The 22,653-nt window shown below is 40.4% G+C and overlaps 1 protein-coding gene across 1 annotated transcript in view; it reads right to left on the reverse strand.

The window, feature by feature from the left end:
- Positions 1–431: 431 nt before the first annotated feature.
- Positions 432–22,653, reverse strand: part of tmem163a (transmembrane protein 163a) — a 97,752-nt gene continuing 75,530 nt past the window's right edge. The window contains exons 3-8 of the mRNA XM_075478960.1: positions 19,673–19,716; positions 13,736–13,827; positions 12,494–12,590; positions 4,250–4,361; positions 2,490–2,631; positions 432–2,093 (exon numbers count right to left, since the gene is read on the reverse strand). Coding sequence (XP_075335075.1) covers positions 2,033–2,093; positions 2,490–2,631; positions 4,250–4,361; positions 12,494–12,590; positions 13,736–13,827; positions 19,673–19,716 — 548 coding nt within the window. The 3' untranslated portion in view covers positions 432–2,032. The remainder of the gene's footprint in view (positions 2,094–2,489; positions 2,632–4,249; positions 4,362–12,493; positions 12,591–13,735; positions 13,828–19,672; positions 19,717–22,653) is intronic.

The raw sequence follows: 22,653 nt of genomic DNA on the forward strand, positions 1-22,653 counted from the left end.
GGCTTGGAGGTAATTTACGGTTACACTGTTGTAAATACAACACCCTTTCGCTTTCACGTTTCACGTTTGTTGACGAACTGGCGAGGAGTCAGAAGGTGCAAGCTATGTCGACCGAGAAGGTAAGAGTAATCAAATGTACCTGGGAGCATGAGAGGGGTCTATTTGTTTTTGCGGTAGGTGTGCCAGAAAGCAAGTCGAAGTACTTCCGCTCAGCTCCCGGGCCGCTACCGGGCCGGTCCAGCAAAGTTACATAGCGCAGTTTTTCCAACTCAGACCCCCGAAGGGCATAGGAGACAGGCCAATCGTAATATTAAAACTCATTCTTGCCGCACAATTTTTTTCAAGCTGTTATTTTAAAGCGGAACTCACCCTTTAAACAACATCCTGCCCAATCACTATATTTGACCATAATATAATAGTGAATTGTGCTGCCACTGGGTATTATGGCTTCATATTAAATATAAAACCTTTGCATTTTTTAGAATGCATTTTTTTAGGTGATTTGACGCGTCATGAAATCACCGGAAGAAAAAATAACAAACTACAACAATTCTAATTAGTTATAGTTCTACTTCATGCACGTAGTTCTAGCTGCTATAACAACCAAGTAATATCCTGGAACTTGGCGTCGCTAGCCTAATGCAAAAGGCAGAGAGAGAGAGCGATTCTGTTGTCAAGAACTTGGGAGCTAATGTGCCCTGTTAGCACTTAAGCACTTCGTGGATACTACAGAAACGTGAAGATTGTGACGACGTGACAAATTTGTTTTGTTTAGATCAACCACTCTCAGAGATCGCATGAAACACAGATGGCGGTGTGTTAGCTCTGTGTTTTGGTAACCCAGCTTGACCGTCGGAGCCCAGTTCACTGACTCAGTAGCTAACAACGCGCTGGGGCAGCCTTCAAAACAAAGCCCAAACGTAGCCCGTATTACATTACTGTTGATTGGCATTTAGCAACATAATACTTTACTGCACTACTACAAAACAGTTAGATTTCGCGCATACCTTTGACGAAGTGGTCACCGCAGACACGAGCATTTGCAGATTGAGCTCCTCCAGTCTGTAAACGTAGGTTAACTATCCACTTTTTGCGCCGTTGTTCTGTGAGTTTTTTCCATTTCTCACCTCTATGGGCGATTACCTTCGGTACTCGATAGTAACCCTTTCCCTTCTCTCGGTTAGACCGATTGCTACATCCAAAAATGGCACAAAACTGAGGTATTTTGGGCAAAAAGTGGCAGACAAAACACAGTGTTTTCAATGGGATCCAGCTCCAGTTGCCCACCACCTGGGTTAGCGCGCTTAGAAAAATACGGAAGTGACGTCAAGTGAAACCCTCCTATTAGAATTGTTGTAGTTTGTTATTTTTTCTTCCGGTGATTTCATGACGCGTCAAATCACCATTTCTAAAAAATGCAAAGGTTTTATATTTAATATGAAGACATAATACCCAGTGGCAGCACAATTCACTATTATATTATGGTCAAATATAGTGATTGGGCACGATGTTGTTTAAAGGGTGAGTTCCGCTTTAAGGTAGAAATGTTACATAGTATTGCTTTAATATCTATTTTAGTAAATTACAAAAATTTGATTTTATTTTGTCCTATCAGCAGCATTATGTCTGTCCCCCTGCACAGTTCCAAAACAGTTCTTGAGCATTTCTAATTGGTTTTGTCTTCATACTCATCCAGGGTGTTGTATTTATTTTTTTAAAGAGAAGAATAAAAGCAAGAGAATGTTTTGAACTTGGGTGTTTTCTTTCCAGGAGATGGCCTCAAATCATGTTTTTCTCTTTCAAGGTATCTTAGACATATGTGTGTGTGTGTGTGTGTGTGTGTGTGTGTGTGAATGTATGAATGAATTATGGACAGTATGTAAAGCATATGTGCATGTATAAGAACATGAGTGTGAATGTGCCAATGAAATCTCTACGAGTGCATGAAAGACTTGAGAGAATAGGGCATAAAGTGCCCAGGTATGTAGATTGGTGTGTCTCAAACTGCTAATTTGGTCAGCATTCAGTTCTCTCATTCAAATCGTTCGTAATTCCTTGTCTGTCTGACACGGGGTACCATGTCCTTCAGGAGCCTGTGGGAACAGAAACAACCTATCATTAGAAAATTTGAAAATGTCCAGAAATCACAGGCCAGTTTTCATTCACTGGCGATGCAAATCTTAAGTGGTCTCTTAAAAGTAGGAAAAAAGAAGATTACAGTGAAGATACCAGTTAGAATATATAAATATTTTTCAGCACTGGTGAAAGTTCTCTGGATTTTTGCCATTTCCATTCACCTTTTCTTAGGCACAGCTTCTCAATACAAACCAAAAACAAGAATAGAAACCTGGCTTAAGCCTGTCCCGCACTTGTCATCCCTGCCTGTACTGGCCTGTCACTTCTACATGTGAAGCTAGCGATAGTAGAATCAGATATAGTCTACTGGAAAAGATGTATTTTCTTGACTTTGCTGTTGGGTTATCTCTTACTTGACCCCGTATCCCAAAATGATGAGTCCAATTAGGACTCCGATAGTGCCATCCAGATACCAGACGTCGGTGTGCTGCTTGAAGACTTCAGCACTGACAAGAATTGAAAATCCCATAACTGCACCAACCAGAGAGTTAAACCCTGAAAAATAAAAGGAGTTCAACACAAGTCAGTACAAAAAGATTTTTTTTCAGTTAGCTTTCTAAAACTGTGCTTCAATACCATTTCTTTTTAATCCTGAAAGAAATCTTTAAGAAAACCTTCACTGATACTATGAAACATAGCAAATGGATTTGAACATAAATGGTAGGTGATTATTTGAGTATGCAAACTTGATGAAATAATTTTGTGATGAGAATTTTTTCTTTTCTTTTCTGAAGCTCACAAATCAAGAGACGGAAGGAAACATCCCAACTCGTTCTCACTCCTAACTTTTGTTTTGTGGTTGTTTTGGGGTTCACTACGTCACTTTTGAATGCACAGGGTGCCCCAAAAACTGGCTCTTATGAATGTACATGCTTTCCAGAGCTGGTAATGTAAGAGTCGCTTTTCTCATTAGCATGTGCTATGTATTTTAATGCTTAATCAACATGTTTACCCAACCTTAACCAAGTACTTGGTATTGCCTAACTTTAATCACAAATTCCAATGCCTAAGAAAGATGTAGGCTACAGCAGCAGAGTGGAGGAATTTAAATTAAGTTAAAAAATAAGAAAAAAGTTAAAAGAAATTAGAAATAAAACCAAAACATTTTTAAAAGTTGCATGTTTCCTCCATTTTCCAGCGGTCCTTGTTGCTTACTACTGTGACAGCTTACTGGTGAAAAAAGATAACTTTCAAAATGAAACTGCAGAGCAGTTCTCAGAAAGTGATACTAAAGAGATACCCCATGCACTGAAAACTGATGCGAGGGGCTCTTGATGATGTCACAAATGTTAGAAAGTGGGAAGATGGTCATTAGAATGTTTTGGGCTTTCAACTTTGGAGGTGCTTGAAAATTAATACTGATATATTTGCAAAGAGACAGGTGGGCTGTCTTGGGTGGGAGTCTTCACATGAAGCTAAGCTAAAGTAAATGCAGACGTGATTGTAATATTTCATATATTCATAAAATATTCATTTAAGAAACAAAGAAAAACTTTTTGAAACACAAACTAAAAAAATTAAATGCTAAACTACGTACAATTCTGCTACATGGGGATGTTGAAGAATTGTACCTACATAGTCAAACATTTTTTTTTTAAAGAATCAGCTCCTAAACAGCTCACACTTGACCCAAGAGTAGCTGATTCCTTTTTTTTTTTCAATAGAATTTCTCCTGGTGTAAAAGTTGCTCACTGGGTTATTGTCTTGCCTGCAGTAAGTGTATAGTCTTGTGGGAAATAAATCCAGGCTCAGAGAACAGCAACCTCAGGTTTATTGGAGTGATGCCCTGTGTGTTGGAGAGCGAGACCTGAGGCCAGCCATGTAGTGTAGGTTTGTGCAGTGCTTTTGTTTGACTGTGCACGTTTCTATGAGCAGTAGATCGTCTGAATACCTTCTGCCTCTTCAGTTGTGAAACAGACACAGATTCATACATTATTATTTTATTATTTTGCTCTTTCCTGTTGGTTTACCCCTTTGTTCTGTTTGAAGTTAGCATTTTCTTAACCAAAAAAATGTTCTAGATCATCATGTTTGTCAAGTTCTTTGACTTAAGGTGAGGTATTCATTAGTTTCTATTTATGTGTTAATGTCCATGTGTCCGTATGTATCTTACCATCAGTGATAAGTGCCCGACTTGTCAGCTTTCTTCCCAGCATGAATTTGGCCACAGCCAGCACAGCGCATGAAAGCCCACTCACAACAGCCACACTGTAGAGGAAGTCATCCTGGGGGCAGCCACAGAAGAGAAAATATGTGGGAAGGAAACAGTATTTGTACAATGCAAGTGGGATGAAATGAACGATTGGCAGAAGGTTAAAGGAAAGCAAAAGAGAAATCATGATAAAGACATAGAGGAAGTCTCTATCTTTACAGATGTACTATGGGCAGCAATATTACCAGTCAGACAGACTGACCCACACAGGTAAGCTCAAGCATTATTAATACAAGTGGCACCACTTTACTTGGTCCTTCAGCTCAAGGTCATATAGATGATGCCTGAGTGATGTAAAGCTCTAGTGGTTTCAACACAAGTCTCCAACAAACTCAGCAAAAAAAACAGCTCACACTTTAATTGGCCCCCATTGGGGAACCACAGACAGAGGCCTGAAGGAGGGAGGGATAAACAGAGAAAGTGGGACAGTGAACTACACATTGAGTTGTCTTTGTCCATCTGTGACTTTGGGTCGAGCCTATTCATAACAAATTTGTATGAGACGAAATGTGCAGCCAGTGTCATGAAATCTGACAACAGTTGTATTTCTCTGTAGGATTTACATATATCAAAATAAAACCAGGAAGTAGCTAAATCACAGCCTTAGCACACAGCAAAACAAAAATTGTGTCCTGTGTCATGTCACACCATGTGTTTGTGAGTGTTTATCTGCAACATTGCCCTTGAAAAGGTCTGTTTTTTCTTTATCTGACCCACTCCTCTGATGTCCTCCTTGCAAAGATGAAAGTGCAAGAGTCTTTTCTGCTGCCATCTGCATAATAAACTGTTGGTTTATTTCTGTATTCTTTTCTGTTTTTTACTTCTTAAAGATGAACTTCAAGGACCACAATGGAAACAAGCTCCCCAAGCTTTTTTGTGTTATCCTTTTGACATGTTGTACAAGGTTTTCAAGACATATTTATTGACTTATTTATTTGTATACCTTTTTAATGCTTTGTACAATGTCAATAAACAAAATCAATCAATCAATCAATCAATCAACTCTATTTATCAACATCAGTGATTCAATTTCTAAAACTTAAATTTCAATCAGAATTTGGATGCCATAACAAAATGATTCAATGTAGATATAGTTACTATATGGTTTTGGGGGTGGGAGCTTTGGACACAGACATTTTTCTCTCCGACATACAAGTTTATGCTTTATATATATTATACACACTTAAGGAGATCATAACAAGTGTGAGCTCCCAGCCACTGGGGAGCACGAGCCAAAGTGTTTCTAGTGTCGGCGTAAAACGTGCCAAATCAATGATGCATCGATGATTTGAAGTAATGTCGTAAAGAAGACTGGGACAAAATTCCTTGACAAAGAACAGAAAAACTGATAACATCAAACAGAAAATAATCACATCAAGTTCTTGCTGTTAAAAGTGCTACTTGAATAATGAGGTGTACTTAGTTTTTCATACACTACCTGTGCATTTTGTCTTTGTTTTTGGTCAATAAATGAAGACACAGTCTGTCATGTGTTCTTTATCATTTGAGGTTAAATTAACCTAGTGGGAGTTCAGGTCCTGGTAATGACCAGATTATATTTTGTTATGTATCGATATGTAAATCCTTAGAACTGAACGAGGGTGTCCTTTCTTTTTTTCTATCTGTGAGAGCAATTCAATGCCTTGTTTGCTGATGAGCTAATCTCATGTTAACCAATCTTATCCCTGCTTTTTGAAGATAGAAGAAGGGAAGACTTTCCTAAAGTTGACAATGTTGAAGTTTGTAATTCTGCATTCTTTTACAGCTTCAAAATATACTTTATTGACATGTTGTCCAGCCTATTTTCAGAAAGATCACCAGCACACTGTTCAGAAAGAGTGAATCTAGCTAATTTAGATCAGATTAGATTTGATTAGATAGAACTTTATTGATCACTTTGGGAGGTTCCCACAGAGAAATTAAGATTCCAGCCGCACCATTTAAAAAAGAATAGTATAAAAATTATACATGCATATATATACATATAAGGATACGTTACGATAAAGATAGATAATAGAAAAATAACCCTAACCCCCCAAAGAGGAGTACAGTCTGATGGCATGAGGGACAAAGGAGTTTTCGAGTCTATTGGTCCTGCACTTGGGAAGGAGTAGTCTGTCACTGAACAGGCTCCTCTGTTCACTGAAGACGGTGTGCAGAGGGGGACTGGCATTGTCTATAATGTCCAATAGTTTGTCCATAGTCCTCTTCTCTGCCACCGTCACCAGAGAGTCTAACTTCAGGCCGACCACAGCGCCAGCCTCCCTGATCTGTTTGTCCAGCCTGGATGTGTCCTTCTTGGATATGCTGCCCCCCAGCACACCACAGTGTAAAACAGGACACTGGCGACCACTGACTGATAAAACATTCACAAGAGTGTCTTGCAGATGTTAAAGGACTGCAGCCTCCTCAGAAAGTACAGCCTTCTCTGTCCCTTCCTCTACAGGTGGTCAGTGTTACAGGTCCAGTCCAGCTTGCTATCCAGCCACAGTCCGAGGTACTTGCACGAGTCAACAGCCTCTACCTTGACTCGACTCGACTAATTTAATGCAAACCATGATGTTTTCCTAAGCCCAACCTATTTTCCAATGTCTAAACCATCCATCCATCCATTTTCTATATCACTTAATCCAATCCAATCCTATATCACTTAATCCAAAACAAATGGGCTAAAGCCTATTTCAGCTACCATCCTTTGAAAGGCTGGGTACACCTTGAACAAGTCGCCAGTCCAACACAGGGACTAAAGCTTAAACCTAGCTCTACAGGCCAATTTTTGACAGCTGAAACTAGGGATGCACTGATGTGATATTTGGATCGGATATCGATACCAATATCGAAGAAAATTTGAGATCGGGTATAGGTGACAATGGGCCGATCCATATCGGCTCATTTATTCTTTTTATTTTTTCCCTTGTGCTGTCCAGCATTGGCATTCATCCAAGGGCCTTCTGCCACCTCTAATGGTGAAAAAACTTGTTAAGTTGGGACTACCTCTGATTTTTTTAGTTTTTACCAAGCTAGAGAAGCTATTGTTTTGTTCAGATGCTTTTGTAATGGATGTTTAATTCCCATTTGCACTTAACTATATAAAGAGCTGATTGCTATATTTATTTTGAAAGTCTACCAACCAAGCGAGTGAAGCTTTTGTTTTGTTTCTCAATTTCAGCTCCTTTATTATTTAAAGGCACAATGTGCGATTTTTATGTCATTTTGAATTGTATTGCATACAAAAAACACCTATACATACCATAAGAGTGTGCAGAAATAATCCTACTGGCATGTCCTAACCAAAGTTTATACGCAGCATAGCTGAGTTTTACTGCAGAATTAGCAGGCTAAACTGATAGCGCCGGACCAGCAGTTTTTCTGGCCAGGAGGTGGCGATATAGAGTAAAATCAACCTCCGTTCAACCCCAGGCAGTAGAAGAAATCGCTGGTCTGGCGCTGGCCCCGCCCCCGCCGGCCCACCCCGCCCCCACCCCACTCACTCCTCCTCAGAGCAGGTGCTAGTGGCTTCAGAGAGGCTAACGGCAGATGCTAGCGGAAAATCCGAAAGAAGTTTGTCTAAAAGAATATCAGACAAAAAAAGGGGGCAAACCCGCGTTAATATAGGGAATGCTTTCATCAGATGGAGGCAACTAATGGAGACCATGGAAATGCGCGACATTTCTGCTCGACTGGTAAGTAAACATACATTATATTTTATTATATTTATTCGAAGTAAATTATGCATTAGAGACGTTCGACTACCATCAGAGGGGAAAAAGGTTCTGTCCTCCCTACTGGGCCTACTGTGCATCTTATTCAGAGGCCGCAGTAGGCCTTTGTGTTGACATCTGAATCTCCTAATTGTCTGAAATAGTTTGTCACTCTTTTCCCCTTTCACTTTTTAGAGGCTGGTCCAGAGCATGGACACACAAGATCTCCAGGACCTGGTCTTGACTGTTTTGGAGCGACAACCAGGGGTCATGTTTGACAGTTTAGCAGCTATTCAAAACAGGCAAGGACCCCCGCCATCAGCTGCCGTGCCAGACCTTCCCTGGTGCACCTGTGGGAATTGCAAACAAATGCCTACAGTGGCAGAAAAAAAATGTTGTGGGCAGACTCCCGAAAACTGTATCAGTAAAACCCCACATTTTAGGCATTACTGCTTGGATGAGGGATACCTGAGGATTCACAGGCTGTACAGGCAGGATGTAACGGCTCTTGGGCGGGCCCGTGACGCAGGGGAAGATAATCGGGAGTTCCGATATGCTGCTTACAGGCATTATATATTTTGGCAATTTGGGTCCCTAGGAGCAAGCAACAGGCGGGTGATTCCCAGTTGTTGTGTGTGGCGCATTCGGGACAAATTCCCGGATCCAAATGGACAGTACCGTGGCTTCCAGCCAGGGTTTTAGAGGCATCTTGATTTTAATAATTGTTGTAAATAGTTCTGAATATTTGTAGTATTTGTACAAAAGAATTTAAAGAAATTAAGCAATTTGTCCTCATGAGACTGTTTGGAATTTGTTAGTAGTGATTGTGTGCATTTGTATTAAAAGCAAAATGTAAATACATTACACCTACAGTTTATTCATTTTTTCTTTGGCCTTTGCCATCTGCAACTTCTGTAGAAAGACACATTCAGCGTTACCAAAATGAGAAGTCCAAGAATCTGTTTATTTACAAATAACATATGTACAAATAGAACATTAATATTAACAAATATGCTGTTGCGTAATTGTTGGGAAGTTGACCTTGTGCTCGTGTCACAAAGCATCCCATCTTCAGTCCTTTAGACGGAAGGACTGGGCTGGTATTCTGATTTTCCGCTAGCATCTGCCATCTCGTTAGCCTCTCTGAAGCCACTAGCACATGCTCTGAGGAGGAGGAGTGAGTGGGGTGGGGGCGGGGTGGGCCGGCGGGGGCGGGGCCAGCGCCAGACCAGTGATTTCTTCTACTGCCTGGTGTTGAACGGAGGTTGATTTTACTCTATATCGCCACCTCCTGGCCAGAAAAACTGCCGGTCCGGCGCTATCAGTTTAGCCTGCTAATTCTGCAGTAAAACTCAGCTATGCTGCGTATAAACTTTGGTTAGGACATGCCAGTAGGATTATTTCTGCACACTCTTATGGTATGTATAGGTGTTTTTTGTATGCAACACACTTCAAAATTACATAAAAATCGCACATTGTGCCTTTAATATTTTGTGTTGCATTGGATTTTGAATCCCTAATTGCACTGACTGAACCAGTTACACTTGTTATATTTTTATGGTTAAGATTGTTTTACTGGTGCACAATATTAAATAAATAAGTAATTCAGTACATTTATATTTGTTTATTTGATTTTAAAAAAATAGGAAAGAAATGTTCAAGTCAGACCTGATGTTGCCTTGCACAAAAGTCTTTTCCACACAATGAAACTTAACGTTTGTTACCATAATTCCGCGCTCTTTTTCAGTATCAGTATCGGATCGGTATCGGTCGATACTAAACCTCAGATATCGGTATCGTTATCGGAGATGAAAAAAAGCGGATCGGTGCATCCCTAGCTGAAACTGATCACTTTTTTGTGATGGTTTCATGTTATGACACAAGACTGCATTCCCAATGCAGTTGTTTCTATCTGCATGTTCAGGGGAGAAAAAAAAGAAAGGAGACACAAAGTGAAAGAAATCCCTGTCCCATTACACAAATCGGTGGAATGAATTTTAGGCGTTTCACAAACTTTCTTGACACTGTGTTGTGTAGTGACTATCTCCTCTGTCGACTATATATTTCTGTTTTACAGTAGTTTCTGTTACTCTCAACAGTGGATAATCAGTTTGCACCACTGTAATGTATGTGCAAATTGTGCCCATTGTGTGGCTCTGTGTTGTTCCCCTTTTCTTCCCAACAAAGAGGAAGCAGGAGTCACTTTTAGCTTTTAGCCTCAGCTCATCAGAGCTGCACCCCAGGATGTTATGTGAATCAGGATTTCTGATTTTCCCCACCTTCTGTCCACTCGATGTAATTTCACAGGCCAATATGTCAAGGCAGCAGCATTTTACAGCATTCCCACTGTACTGCTGTTTTCTAAGGCTGTTCAGTTTTCATGTGCACAATAAGATCGCTCAAAAAAGAAACCACAGCAGAGTTTTGACAATGACACCATTAACTGAGACACATCATAGTTCACATTCATTACTTGTCATTTCGGATGTCTTGCTCAGTCACAAACACAGGGCCCCGGAGATGCGACAGCAAAAACACACTCAAAAATACAAACATATGCAGGCAGAACACGTAAACATATCAATTCTTGTATGATAAATCACCTGTGACTGCGCTTTGATGAAGACTTTCATGAGCAAGTGCCTTTTCACCAAAGCCCAAAGGTGGAGACAGGAAGAAAACTATGCATGATTAAAAAACTGATTCTAGGAGACGGATAAGGTGAGCTTGAATTGGAAAAATAGAGAAAATGTGAGTATAATGTTCTACAGGGGAACAAAGAAATAGAGAAAGACTGACATGAGTTGAGGAATTAGGTAGTGAGAGACAGAAGTTTGAAAAAAGAGAAAAGATGGAACCGTTCTATCCCTCAAACACCTGCATCTACAAATTCAGCCAAAGCAAGGTGATTGTGACAATGCTTTACACAAAAAAGAGCAGGGATGACTAAACTCAATCTTAACCAGTCTGATAAGACCTAAGTTACATTCTGAGAATCATTCACCTCATTCTTTGAAGAGGCTGTAGTTGCCTGTGGCTCTCTCAATACACCACCACTGAGTATACCAAGGGCCATCAATTACCACAGCATATGCATACCTTGGTGTGCAAAATATCAAGACAAAAAATGCTGAAGAAGTCTTTTGTATTGTGTCTTGAAACAATACTCAGTATAAAAAAAAATAACAATTTGGGGATTTGACCCTAGAACTAAATCACTGGCAGTAGCCTAAAACTTTAAAGCTGCATTACAAGAATCTTAACCTAACTGTTCTCTATGTGTCTTGGCTTCATTTGTTAAAGGACAGACGGCATATTAAATGATTCACAATCCAAACAAGGTTCAAAGAAGAGAACTGGAAAGGATGCAATGAACACTTCCCAAATAGTTTGACAATAGATACCATTTGAAAGTGGACACATTATGAAAAAAATGCTTTTTCTGTTGGCGGATATATTTTGTGGATATATCTTTGTGGGAAGACATATTTGGATTTATGAAGTCACCCCTCCTCAACAAGTTAAGGAGCCCATTTGGTGCAGCATTTTAACAAGTTCACTGGTCAAGTTCAACACATGACTTGCAACAACATTGTATTCACTTTACATAGGTGTTCATGGTCAGACTTCAGAAGAGAAAATTGCCAGTCAAGTATTTTTTCAGTTTGGTGTGTGGTAGTCTGAGCTAGGCTTAATATGTGTGCTAGTGTGAGCTTATAAACAAAAAACTGTGATTGTGTACTGCAGACTTGTGTATTGTAGCCTTCATGTAAATAACCAAAGTCTTCATCTTAAATTAGGTTTACTTGTCCAAACGAGTATTATTCATTCCAGGAAAAGTTTAACAGAGTGTACATACACTATAATAGAGCGTAATACCCTTTATGGCTTTAGCTTTCCAAATTTCGCCAAAGTAACCCCAATGTCAACATTCTTGATCATCAGAGACAGTTGATGTGTCTTTCCATTACTTGAGCAGTTCATATCAACTGTTTCAGAGAGATAAGACCAGTGAAATAACTGGCTGAGAGGGGACCTATTAATCATTCAACCCAGTGGGACTCACCCAGTTTGTCGCAACCCTTTTGAACTGCATTGGTGCACCTGCATGAACCCACACAGCAGGTATGGTGAGAAACACCAACACAGACCATGCATCCATACCTAGCTTTTTTTTCTTAAATGTTACACTTTAGTTATTATTAAAATAGAGTCTTTTTTATCAGGCAGCTGTCTTCAATAGCATTAGAATAACCCTAAATCAGTCTACAATGTCATGCCCATTGACCTTATGGTTCCAATTTGGTAACACAAAATATCTGTTTATGGGAAGACTCAAATTACTGTAGATACAAATACATTCTGTAAATGCACAACCCTAAAGTGTAATGTCAAATCAAGTCCAGTGGGTGGATTATGTGTGTGTAGTTGTGTGTTGTCTTACCACTTCTGGAGGCACCTTGGTAGCAAGGTCGTGGATGGCCTTTCCGAGGATACACAATGAGGAGAGAACAAACACAACCCCCAGGATGACACATGCTCTGCACACACAAAGAGAAACAGAGAAAAGTATTTCTGGTTAGCTTCAAACAAGAGCATATACATATACAGTATATACATAGTATATGTATAGTTTATTTATAAGGAAGAAATCCAAGATGTATTTAAGTGGATGGTGTGACTCATGTGAGCCTTTTGAAACCAGGCGTCCATTTTAGGTGAGTTGGCCTGTATGGCTTTGTTTTTGCTGGCATTCTTAATGACTGTAGGACTGTTTAGGTGAGTTTGTCTGCTGAATCTGCTAGTGTGTCCTCCACCTCTGGCACCCTCTATACTTTCATTACCCCCTACCCGAACCCGGGTTTGTATCCCCACCCCGCTGTGACTGGTGTGCAGTTGGTGAGAGGCTGGGGTAGCTTGTGGTTGTGGAAAAGAAAGATGGTTGTTGTGGTGTGAGGAGCAGTGATGGTTGGCATTAAGGGAGTGACTCTGAGACGCCAGTGATCACTGTCTAGCCTCCTGGAGTTGTTGTGGGCCCAACTAGACAAAACACTGATGAAAGGAGGTTCCCACCTGATGACCCCAATGACATGTTGGTCAGCACTGCTCACTGGTCTATATAGGGATTATAGGAAATTATTCACTAAGTCTGGTCCATTTTTTTTTCTTTAGCACAAGTTTCTTGTGTTTAACTTAAATTTGTATGATATTTTATTTCACACTGTTTAAGATTATTTAATTTCTTTATTTAACACCTCAGCCAAGAGGAAATAATTTTTGTTCCTTGTTGAGTGATGGACTTTTGATGTAGCACTTATGGACATGGATCATGACAGTGTGAACACAATGCACATTGTTCACTGCTTCTCAGTTTGATCGTGGCCAACAAAAGCCCCCAAAGCTAAATTCAAATTAGTCATGTTAAAACTTTTACAACATTTATTTTTCAGTTAAAATATCAACCAGGTGACACGTAAAACAGGTGGAGTGTTTCCTAGAATAAATCTTTTATAGAGAGGAACTTAATAGACAAATTAATAAACTAATATACAATAAATAAATAAAATACAAACGATGAATATATAGTCAAATGCAGATGATCTTGCTTTCATGCATAGGTAGAAGAACGGTCCAGTTCATCCTAAAAAATAATTATTTAATGGGTATCACTGTGGTTTCTACTCACATATACTCCCTGTGTGCAGAGTGCACAGCTGCTGCATTGCTGTAGCGCCAGAGGACAATGGCTGATGACATGACGTCCAGCGTGGCATCAAACTAGCCAATCAGAGAAAGGCAGACAGAAAAGCAAAGTCAAAATATCAGAAAATTTGAGACACGACAAAATTATAAATCTTTCAACTAGCCAGCAAGAACAATAATTGAATTATCTAGAAGAAAGTAGAATAACTGATGTTACATTTTCTGGTTTCAGTGAACATGTCTCATTGTTTGCAATGCTGTAAAGATCTAATTGAGACAAACAAAGAAAACTCCTTTCGAATTACATTTTAATAAATGATAAACATTATCAACAAAATGGGACTATGTTTTTTATTTCGGAGTAAATCTTTAGCATAAAAAAGCAGAATCATAAAATATGGTAGGTATGGTATTCAAGAATACAAATTGCTATCACTTTAAGTAAATTACTGACTTTCAATATCATGGTAACATAAGCAACATATTAGCCACATTCGGACAGAGCAGTTCTAAGAACGGTCCACCTCAAATTTCGTTCTAATTCAAATTCAAATTCAAATTCAAAAATACTTTATTTATCCCAGAGGGAAATTAAATGTTGATGTAGCTCAATTAAATCAAGGAGTTATTATAGATGCTGATGGCTGTGGGCAGGAAAGATTTCCTGTAGCGGTCCGTTTTGCATCCAACTGAAGAAGCCTTTGACTGAAGAGACTCTGTTTTCCGATAACAGTCTCATGGAGAGGATGTTCAGGGTTGTCCATAATTCTCTTGATTTTATGCAAAATCCTTCTTTGCATTATTGTCTCCAGAGGTTCCACAGTCGTCCCCAGAACAGAACCAGCCTTCTTTATCAGGTTGTTGAGTCTTTTTAGGTCCCTGGTTCTGATGCTGCTGCCCCAACAGATGACGCAAGAGGAAATGACGCTCTCAACAACAGACTTGTAGAAGATCTGCAACATCTTGTTGCAAACCTTGAAGGACCTTAGCTTCCTCAAGAAGTACAGTCTGCTCTGTCCTTTCTTGTCTCCAGTCCAGTCTGTTGTCCACATGAACACCAAGGTATTTATATTCCTCAACCACCTCCACTTCTTCTTCCATGATGGAAACAGGGTTTGATCTGACCCTGTTTCTCCTGAAATCTACAATCATCTCCTTTGTTTTGTTAACATTCAAGATGAGATGATTGTTCCCACACCATGCCACAAAGCGGTCCACCAGCTCTCTGTACTCAGCTTCTTGTCCATCTCTGATACACCCGACAACTGCAGAGTCATCTGAATATTTCTGTAGATGACAGGAGTCTGACTTGTACTGGAAGTCTGAAGTGTACAGAGTGAAAAGGAATGGTGAGAGTACAGTCCCCTGTGGTGCTCCTGTGCTGCTGATCACCTGGTTAGACACACAATTCTTCAGTCTGACAAACTGTGGTCTGTTTGTCAGGTAGTCATTAATCCAGGTGATTGTGGAGGCCTCCACCTGAGTCTTCTGGAGTTTCAGACGAAGCAGATCAGGCTGGATTGTGTTAAATGCACTGGAGAAATCAAAGAACATGATCCTCACAGTGCTGCCTGCTTTGTCCAGATGACAGTGGGTTTGTTGAAGCAGGTGTATGATAGCGTCTTCAACTCCAACTCCATGGCGATAAGCAAACTGCAGGGGGTCCTGATATGTGCTGGTTTGCTTACACAGGTGGGTCAACAGGAGTCTCTCCAGGACCTTCATGATGTGGGATGTCAGGGCAACAGGTCTGTAGTCATTGATGTCTGAAGGGTGAGTTTTCTTTGGTACCGGAACCAGACAGGATGTCTTCCACAACAGTGGTACCTTCTCTTGGGTCAACCTAAGGTTGAAAAGGTGTTGCAGAATCCCACAGAGCTGCTCTGCACAGGCCTTCAGGACTCGGGGGCTGACACCATCTGGACCTGCAGCCTTGTTCCGGTTCAGTCTCTCCAACCTCTTCACCTGACTTCTAGAAACAGAAAAGTGGGAGGGGGAGGCAAAGGGGACAGCAGCATCTCCTGATTGGGTTGAAGACAAACTAGTGGAAGCAGAAGAATCCATGACTGAGGTGGAGGTGGAGATGTTACAGGAAATCTGTGAGTCAGAGGAGGGTGGGATGTCTCTTTGGCTGGGAACAGGAGGGGAGGATGGTGAGCTTGTTCCTGAACTGAACCTGTTGAAGAATGTGTTCAGCTCATTTGCTCTGTCCAGACTTCCATCCATCCGATCCTCCCTCTGCTTGAGGCCTGTGATCTTCTTCATTCCTGACCACACATCTCTGATATTGTTCCTCTGCAGTTTACTCTCAAGCTTCTTTCTATACACCTCCTTGCTCTCTCTGATCTTGACTTTGAGCTGCTTCTGTATACTCCTCAGTAACTCCCTGTCTCGCTCCCTAAAGGCTCTTTTTTTCTTGTTCAATAGTTCCTTTAGCTCACTGGTGATCCAGGGTTTGTTATTAGGGAAGCATCTCACTGTTCTGGTGGGGATGGTGTTGTCCACACAGAAGTTTATATAGTCAGTCACACACTCAGTCATGGCATTAATGTCCTCTCCATGTGGCTTACAAAGAGAAATCCAATCGGTTGCATCAAAACAACCCTGTAAGGCTTCTTCAGCTTCATGTGACCACTTTCTAACAGTCTTTTTTGTGACAGGTAGTCTCTGGACAAGGGGTTTATATGCTGAACAGAGAAAAACAAGGTTGTGATCTGATTTACCCAGGGGAGGTCTTGATTTCGAAATGTATGAATCCTTGACATTTGTGTAAAACAAATCCAATGTCTTGTTTTCTCTGGTAGAGCAGCTGACAAACTGTTGAAAAGTTGGCAGTGTAGCAGAGAGTGAGGCATGATTAAAATCACCAGATATTGCCACAAAAGAATTGGGGTGTTGTGTCTGTATCTTAGCAACAACGGAACTGATGACATCACATGCAGTGTCGGCAACAGCTGAGGGTGGAATGTAAACAGCCACCAAAACAACACTGGTGAACTCTCTTGGCAAATAATATGGACGAAAACTTACTGCCAATAGTTCAATGTCAGGACTGCAGAGACGACTCTTCACAGTAACATGTCCTGGGTGACACCATCTGTTGTTGACAAGCACTGCCAATCCACCCCCTTTCCTTTTCCTGCTACTCTTTAAATCTCGATCTGCTCGTACAGTCAGGAAGCCCGGCAGAGAGATGCTGGAGTCGGGGATATGATCCTGTAGCCATGTCTCAGTAAAACACATAATGCTACATTCCCGATATTCTTGCTGAGTCCTTGTCAAGGCTAGAAGTTCATCCAACTTGTTAGCTAATGATCTTACATTGCCCATGATGACGGATGGCAGAGATGGTTTGAACTTCTTCTTTCTCTCCTCTTTGCTCCTGCTCTGCATCCACGACGCCTCCTTTTCAATTCCAGTGGGATTTCTGGCTTCAGTTGTCGAATTATTTCTGCTTTTTCAATGTTAATCAGCTGCTCCCTGTTGTAAACCACCTTGTTGCTATGGTTATGCATCATAACAAAAGAGTAAAATATACAAAAGAAAAATTAATCCAGCTGCACAGCATCCAAGGCAGGAAGGAACAGTTGTCCAAAAAATGCAATTTCTTCCAAGAAATAACAGGAATGAAATTTAGAAAAAAGAAAAATCTCAATGTGAGGTACAGAGCTACTCCAACGTGCTGCCACCCTCAGCACCACATTCTAGAACAATAATAACTTCCCTTCCCCAGGGGAACTGATTAATTTTGCATTCGCACATGAGTCAGGACCTTGATAGGGACTGATGCGACGCAACCGTCTGCGGCAGTGACGTAAGCTGGATTTATAGTTGACATGTCGCTCACGGCGCAGCCGACCCATGACGTCAAAATGACGTTTCAGGCCTGGCGCTTGCCTTGAAAAGACGGCACAGTGCGTTGTCGTGCACCAGTCGATTTTTGTAACTTGGCTGCTCTGAGAACGACAAACCAGATGGACCAATTTGAGACCAGGCTCAGTCAGGAGCTGCATTTGTACAGCACCTGTACAACACTGCAGTGAAACAGCACAGGGACCATGTAAACTCCCAAAACTCGAGGACAGAGATTGGCAGAACTTTGGGGAAAGAGGGAGAGTTCTGTGAGAGAGTGTGAAAGAAGCTATGGGACAGATACGTGAAAGCAAAGAAGAGGGCAGAGACTCGAAGTGGTGATGCCGGGGGCTTCAAACCTTCACCTCTATTAAGGGAATTTTCTTGGTTCACGAACTTAGTGAAACATAGAGAAGACACATCCAATCTTCTCTTTAGTCTTCTTTTCGCCAGCAAGGTTCTAAGCGTTTCATCTTCCAGATACTGCAGCAGTATCATTGATGACAGTGTTCCTGCTCTTGACAGGGGCATTGTTTTCTTCTCGACTTTCGTCGTAGAGTAGTTCGCGGTAACCTTCACGTAGCAGCGACACCTCTGTGACGGAGAATATTGCAACTACTGGCGCATCGACTCGCACCACTATGAATAGCCGGCATGAAATCGTGACGTCATCAACGCCGCTCGCGCCACACTCAACAACAAAACAAAACAAAATGATAAAATCCATCCTGTTGTCGGCAGAGTTCCGGTGTGAAAAGTAAGAGAGAAGAAAGAAACACCACCAAGAAGCTATCGTGTTCATGGTCTGCATGACGGTAATATTAATCATGGATGTACACATCGGGCGTCTAACATCGAGGCTGGAAGAGCACACAGAGAGAGTCAGGAGATGAAGGATGGAGCGCAGGCCATACTTCTTTGTTTCATGAAGGAAGGAGAGCAGAGCGCCGCAGACAAAGGAGACGACGTGTAAGTTTAACTTATTAAACACGAGCCGGTTGTGTCCGTGTCGTATGAATAAACATTTCAGACGTTATTCTACTGTTTGCGTTGAGCATATTAGGAACATGAAGAAGCGGAAAACTGACAAGGGGCGTAGCTACCAACCACCAAACACCTACGTCAGATGTGTTCCTGTTACGCCCATGGACTCTCGTTTTTAGATTTATGTTTTAGGTTACGTTTTTGTGTTCATGTCTTGGTTTTTGGTTCTTAGTCCATGTTTAGTTTAGTCATGTCTTAGTTTCCCTACGTTTTTTAAATCCGGCTCAGCCGCGCCTTTTGTTCTTAATTTTTACTTTAATAAACCAAGCTTTCTTTTTTGAATTCCGCATCCGTGTCTTCCATCCTCACAAACCTGACAGTTCCTATGGAACCCAGAAAAGACCCAGCCTCAGAGAAGGAGCTGAAATGGTTATAGGAACTGAGGGTCATGGTCCCTAGTTCCTGTTTGTCCGAATGCGGGAAAAAACGGCCCTATTCCTGAAAAGGTTATAGGAACTGCAAAAGGTTCCCACAGTGGGAGTGCGCCTGTTATCAGATGCCATGATCTAACATCTTTGCGGGGGTTATCCACTTTTTTTTCCATTTTTTCTTGAGTTCACTAAAATCATCATAGACAGCAAAGCACTTTTTAATTAAAGTTGAATCTTTAATAAAGAGATAACTAGCATTGCAGATTATGAGTGAGACTATTTCAATCAGATTGTGATTATCAGACTTTTTACTATAGGTCCATGGTTTGGGTACATTATTTTCCATTTTACTGTTATTAAGTCTTACCTTTTTCAACCAATTACAGTTTCAATCAAAATTTCGTTTGACTAATTCGTCCTAATAAGAATTTATATTTCCTGTGATAAGATCTTCCAGATCTGTTTAGTAACCACAATAAGCATTTGACATTGGACCTCAGCTCTGTCCCTGAGCCCTCTTCTCTGGCCTGTTTCCTTGGCGACAAAGGGACCAATAACACTTAAAGGCTAGGATTCATTAATAAATTACTAAGAACTCACTTATGACTAATTGATCACAACAAAAGGAGGAAAGAAAGGGAGTTGGAACTCACAGCAAATCCAAAGGCTGATGCGCTGTGTCTCATGAAGGAAACAGCTGTGGAGACAAAGAACAGTGACATCAGCGATTTCTGCCATTTAGAGGAAAACAAGGATCAATTCCCTTTTACACTGTCCCCCTTTTAATGGCAGCACATACTCATGTGCACATTTGATACATCATGTAAAATAAATGTGCAAAAAAATCTATGCAAAATATACAAGCTCCATAATGAAGCATATGATGATCATGAGGAAAAGGTCACTAAAATAAACAAGGCATCATGTTTGTTTTTTTCTTGTTTTTTTGTTGATAATAATACAGCGTGTTTAATGAAAAAAAAACATGATAATTCCACCACTTTTCCAGAAAAAAATTGTAAAACATGTTTCTTAAAAAAAAGTAAGCTTTTATTGTTCTCGCATGGTATGAGTGATAAAAAGCCAGTTACTTAAACCCAGTTAAAACTGACTCATGCATAGAAGTGAGGGACAAAAATGAGATTATACACCATAGGATGAAATCCAAGCATGCGTTTGTTTCTCACAAATTCACCAGAAAATTAGGGCAATAACCCTGGTGAAGAGGTTTGTCTGAGTTCATCTAGACGAGAGAGTTGTTATTTGGGTGAGCACAACAACTTTTCTGAAAGTCTGTCACATTTGCATGATGTTCAGAAAGAAAAACATTTAATGACAAACTTTACTAACAGCCAACTGAAAGCAATGCTTATCTCAACTAATAACATGAAAGTTTGGATAATGGGAAAAGGAACATCATTGTATCCACAAAGGCAAAACTGTGCATATGCACTCTTTTCACTGTGTGTACAAACGGTTCTCTTTTATAAATTCAATCAATATAAAATCATAAAAGTACACAAACCTAATTTTCACTCCATTTTTACCCATGAATAGATGTAGATACCCCTTTATATGTCACTTACATATGAAAATACGTTTTACACTTTTACTGTCAAAAGATCTGACAGAGAACCAAGAAGCAACCATAAAGAATAACTGAGACCCTCATCGGTATAGTAGGGTAAGCAAAGTCTTTTTTATTTAGAGTTGTCAGTTCTGGAATTATGAACAGAGCAAAAACTACTTGATGGAAAAACAGAAACAAGAGCGGTCAACTTCTGGAAGTTCAGAGCAAAAAAGGGAGAAAAAAAGGAAAATTGTTGAACAGCCAGATTTACGTCTTTTCATTGACGTAAATCTGGTCACTCATAGATGGCATCTGAACTACATGTGGCAACATATTTGCAACAAATGAACTCATAGGCTCTACAGTATAGAGTCTTACATGGAAATGATCGGGAAGAAGACCCAGATGCACAGATCAGTCACAGTATGTTGGCAGCCGTTGGAAGCATAAAGTAGCACATGAGCTAATTTTAAGCCAAAAAAGTGTGATCTCTAAATACTCATTAAAAATAAATAAATAAATCATTAGCAAAATCTTCCACAGCCATTACACATGACCGTGTTGCACGGTCACAGTTATTTGTATGATCCTCAGCTCTACTTATCTATGAAGCCTCCAGCTGATCCAAAATGCTGCAGCCAGAGCTCCGATGAGATCTAACAGCAGAGATCATATTTCTCCAGTTTTAGCTTCTCTTAATTGGCTCCCTGTTAAATTCAGAACAGAATTGAACATTCTTCACATATAAAGCTCTTAATGACCGAGCTCCATCATATCTTAAAGATCTCATTGTACGATATTTTCCTAACAGAGCACTTTGCTCCCAAACTGCAGGTTTACTTGTGGTTCCCAGAGTTTCTAAAAGTAGAATGGGATGCAGAGCCTTCAGTTATCAGACCCCTCTCTGTGGAACCAGTTCCCACTTTATATCCGGGAAGCAGACATCCTCTCTACCTTTAAGATTACGGTAGGCTTAAAACTTTCCTCTTTGATAAAGTTAATAGTTAGGTTTGGCTCAGGTGATCCTGAAACATCCCATAGTTAAATTGCTAAAGGCTGACTGCTGGGGGGCCTCATCTGTGACAGATGAGGCCTCTGTTTAATTTCTCATATGACACTATGTACATTTGGCATTATTGTGGTCATTAACTTGTGTTTCCCTGTCTCAACAGGTATCCTTTGAATAGTGTTACAGTGTTTTTTCCCCCTCTTTTCTGTCTTCTCAAACCCCAGCTGGTTGAGGCGGATGGCCACCCTTCCTGACTCTGGTTCTGCCAGAGGTTTCTTAAGGGAGTCGTTTCTCTCCACAGTCGCCTCATGCTTGCTCAGGATGGGAGATTGGACTGAAGGTTTCCTTAGCTAGGATATTGTTTTTGAATTGGCTTTGTACAAATGAATTGGATTCATTTTGAATTTAATCAATTGGATATGATAACAATGAAATAGACTAATTACTTGAATTGGATTTTATTATTGAAGTGTCTTGAGATGACATTTGTTGTGATTTGGCGCTATATAAATAAAACTGAATTGAATTGAATTTATCTGTACTGTAGCACCCACACTTATATGAGAGTATACGGCAAAAATAAAAGAAAGGAAACAAAAGGAGAAAAAAATTCATAATTTTACACTATTCTCATGAATCTTTTTAATGTTACTTTTTCCCATTTCTATTTCATCCCATGAAAATCAAATTGCTGCAAGGCTATGTGTGCACATTGTTTAATGAATGCGTAAGATGTGGACATTCTAACATACACCAGTTTGTGTGTCGGAAAAGGCACATGCACATTTTTTTTGCATGTCATCATTTATGCGTCTGACCCCATGTCTGGAGCACCTGTGTTACTTGGTCCTCCTGTTTGTCCTTGTATGTTTAGCCGTTTATCTTCATGCTTTCAGGACATTCTCATGGGGCACCAAATCGGAAGTTAAATCACCATGGCAACAAGAGCAGTAAGGCCAAGCCAGGAGATGGTTTGAGCTCAAGCAAAAAACATTTCATCTCCCTCCTGTCTTTATTCTTCCTCCTAGCCTTTCCCCTGCCCTCCGTTTTCTCTC

The sequence above is a fragment of the Odontesthes bonariensis genome, chromosome 12, assembly GCF_027942865.1.
Source record: "Odontesthes bonariensis isolate fOdoBon6 chromosome 12, fOdoBon6.hap1, whole genome shotgun sequence".
Lineage (NCBI taxonomy): Eukaryota > Metazoa > Chordata > Actinopteri > Atheriniformes > Atherinopsidae > Odontesthes > Odontesthes bonariensis.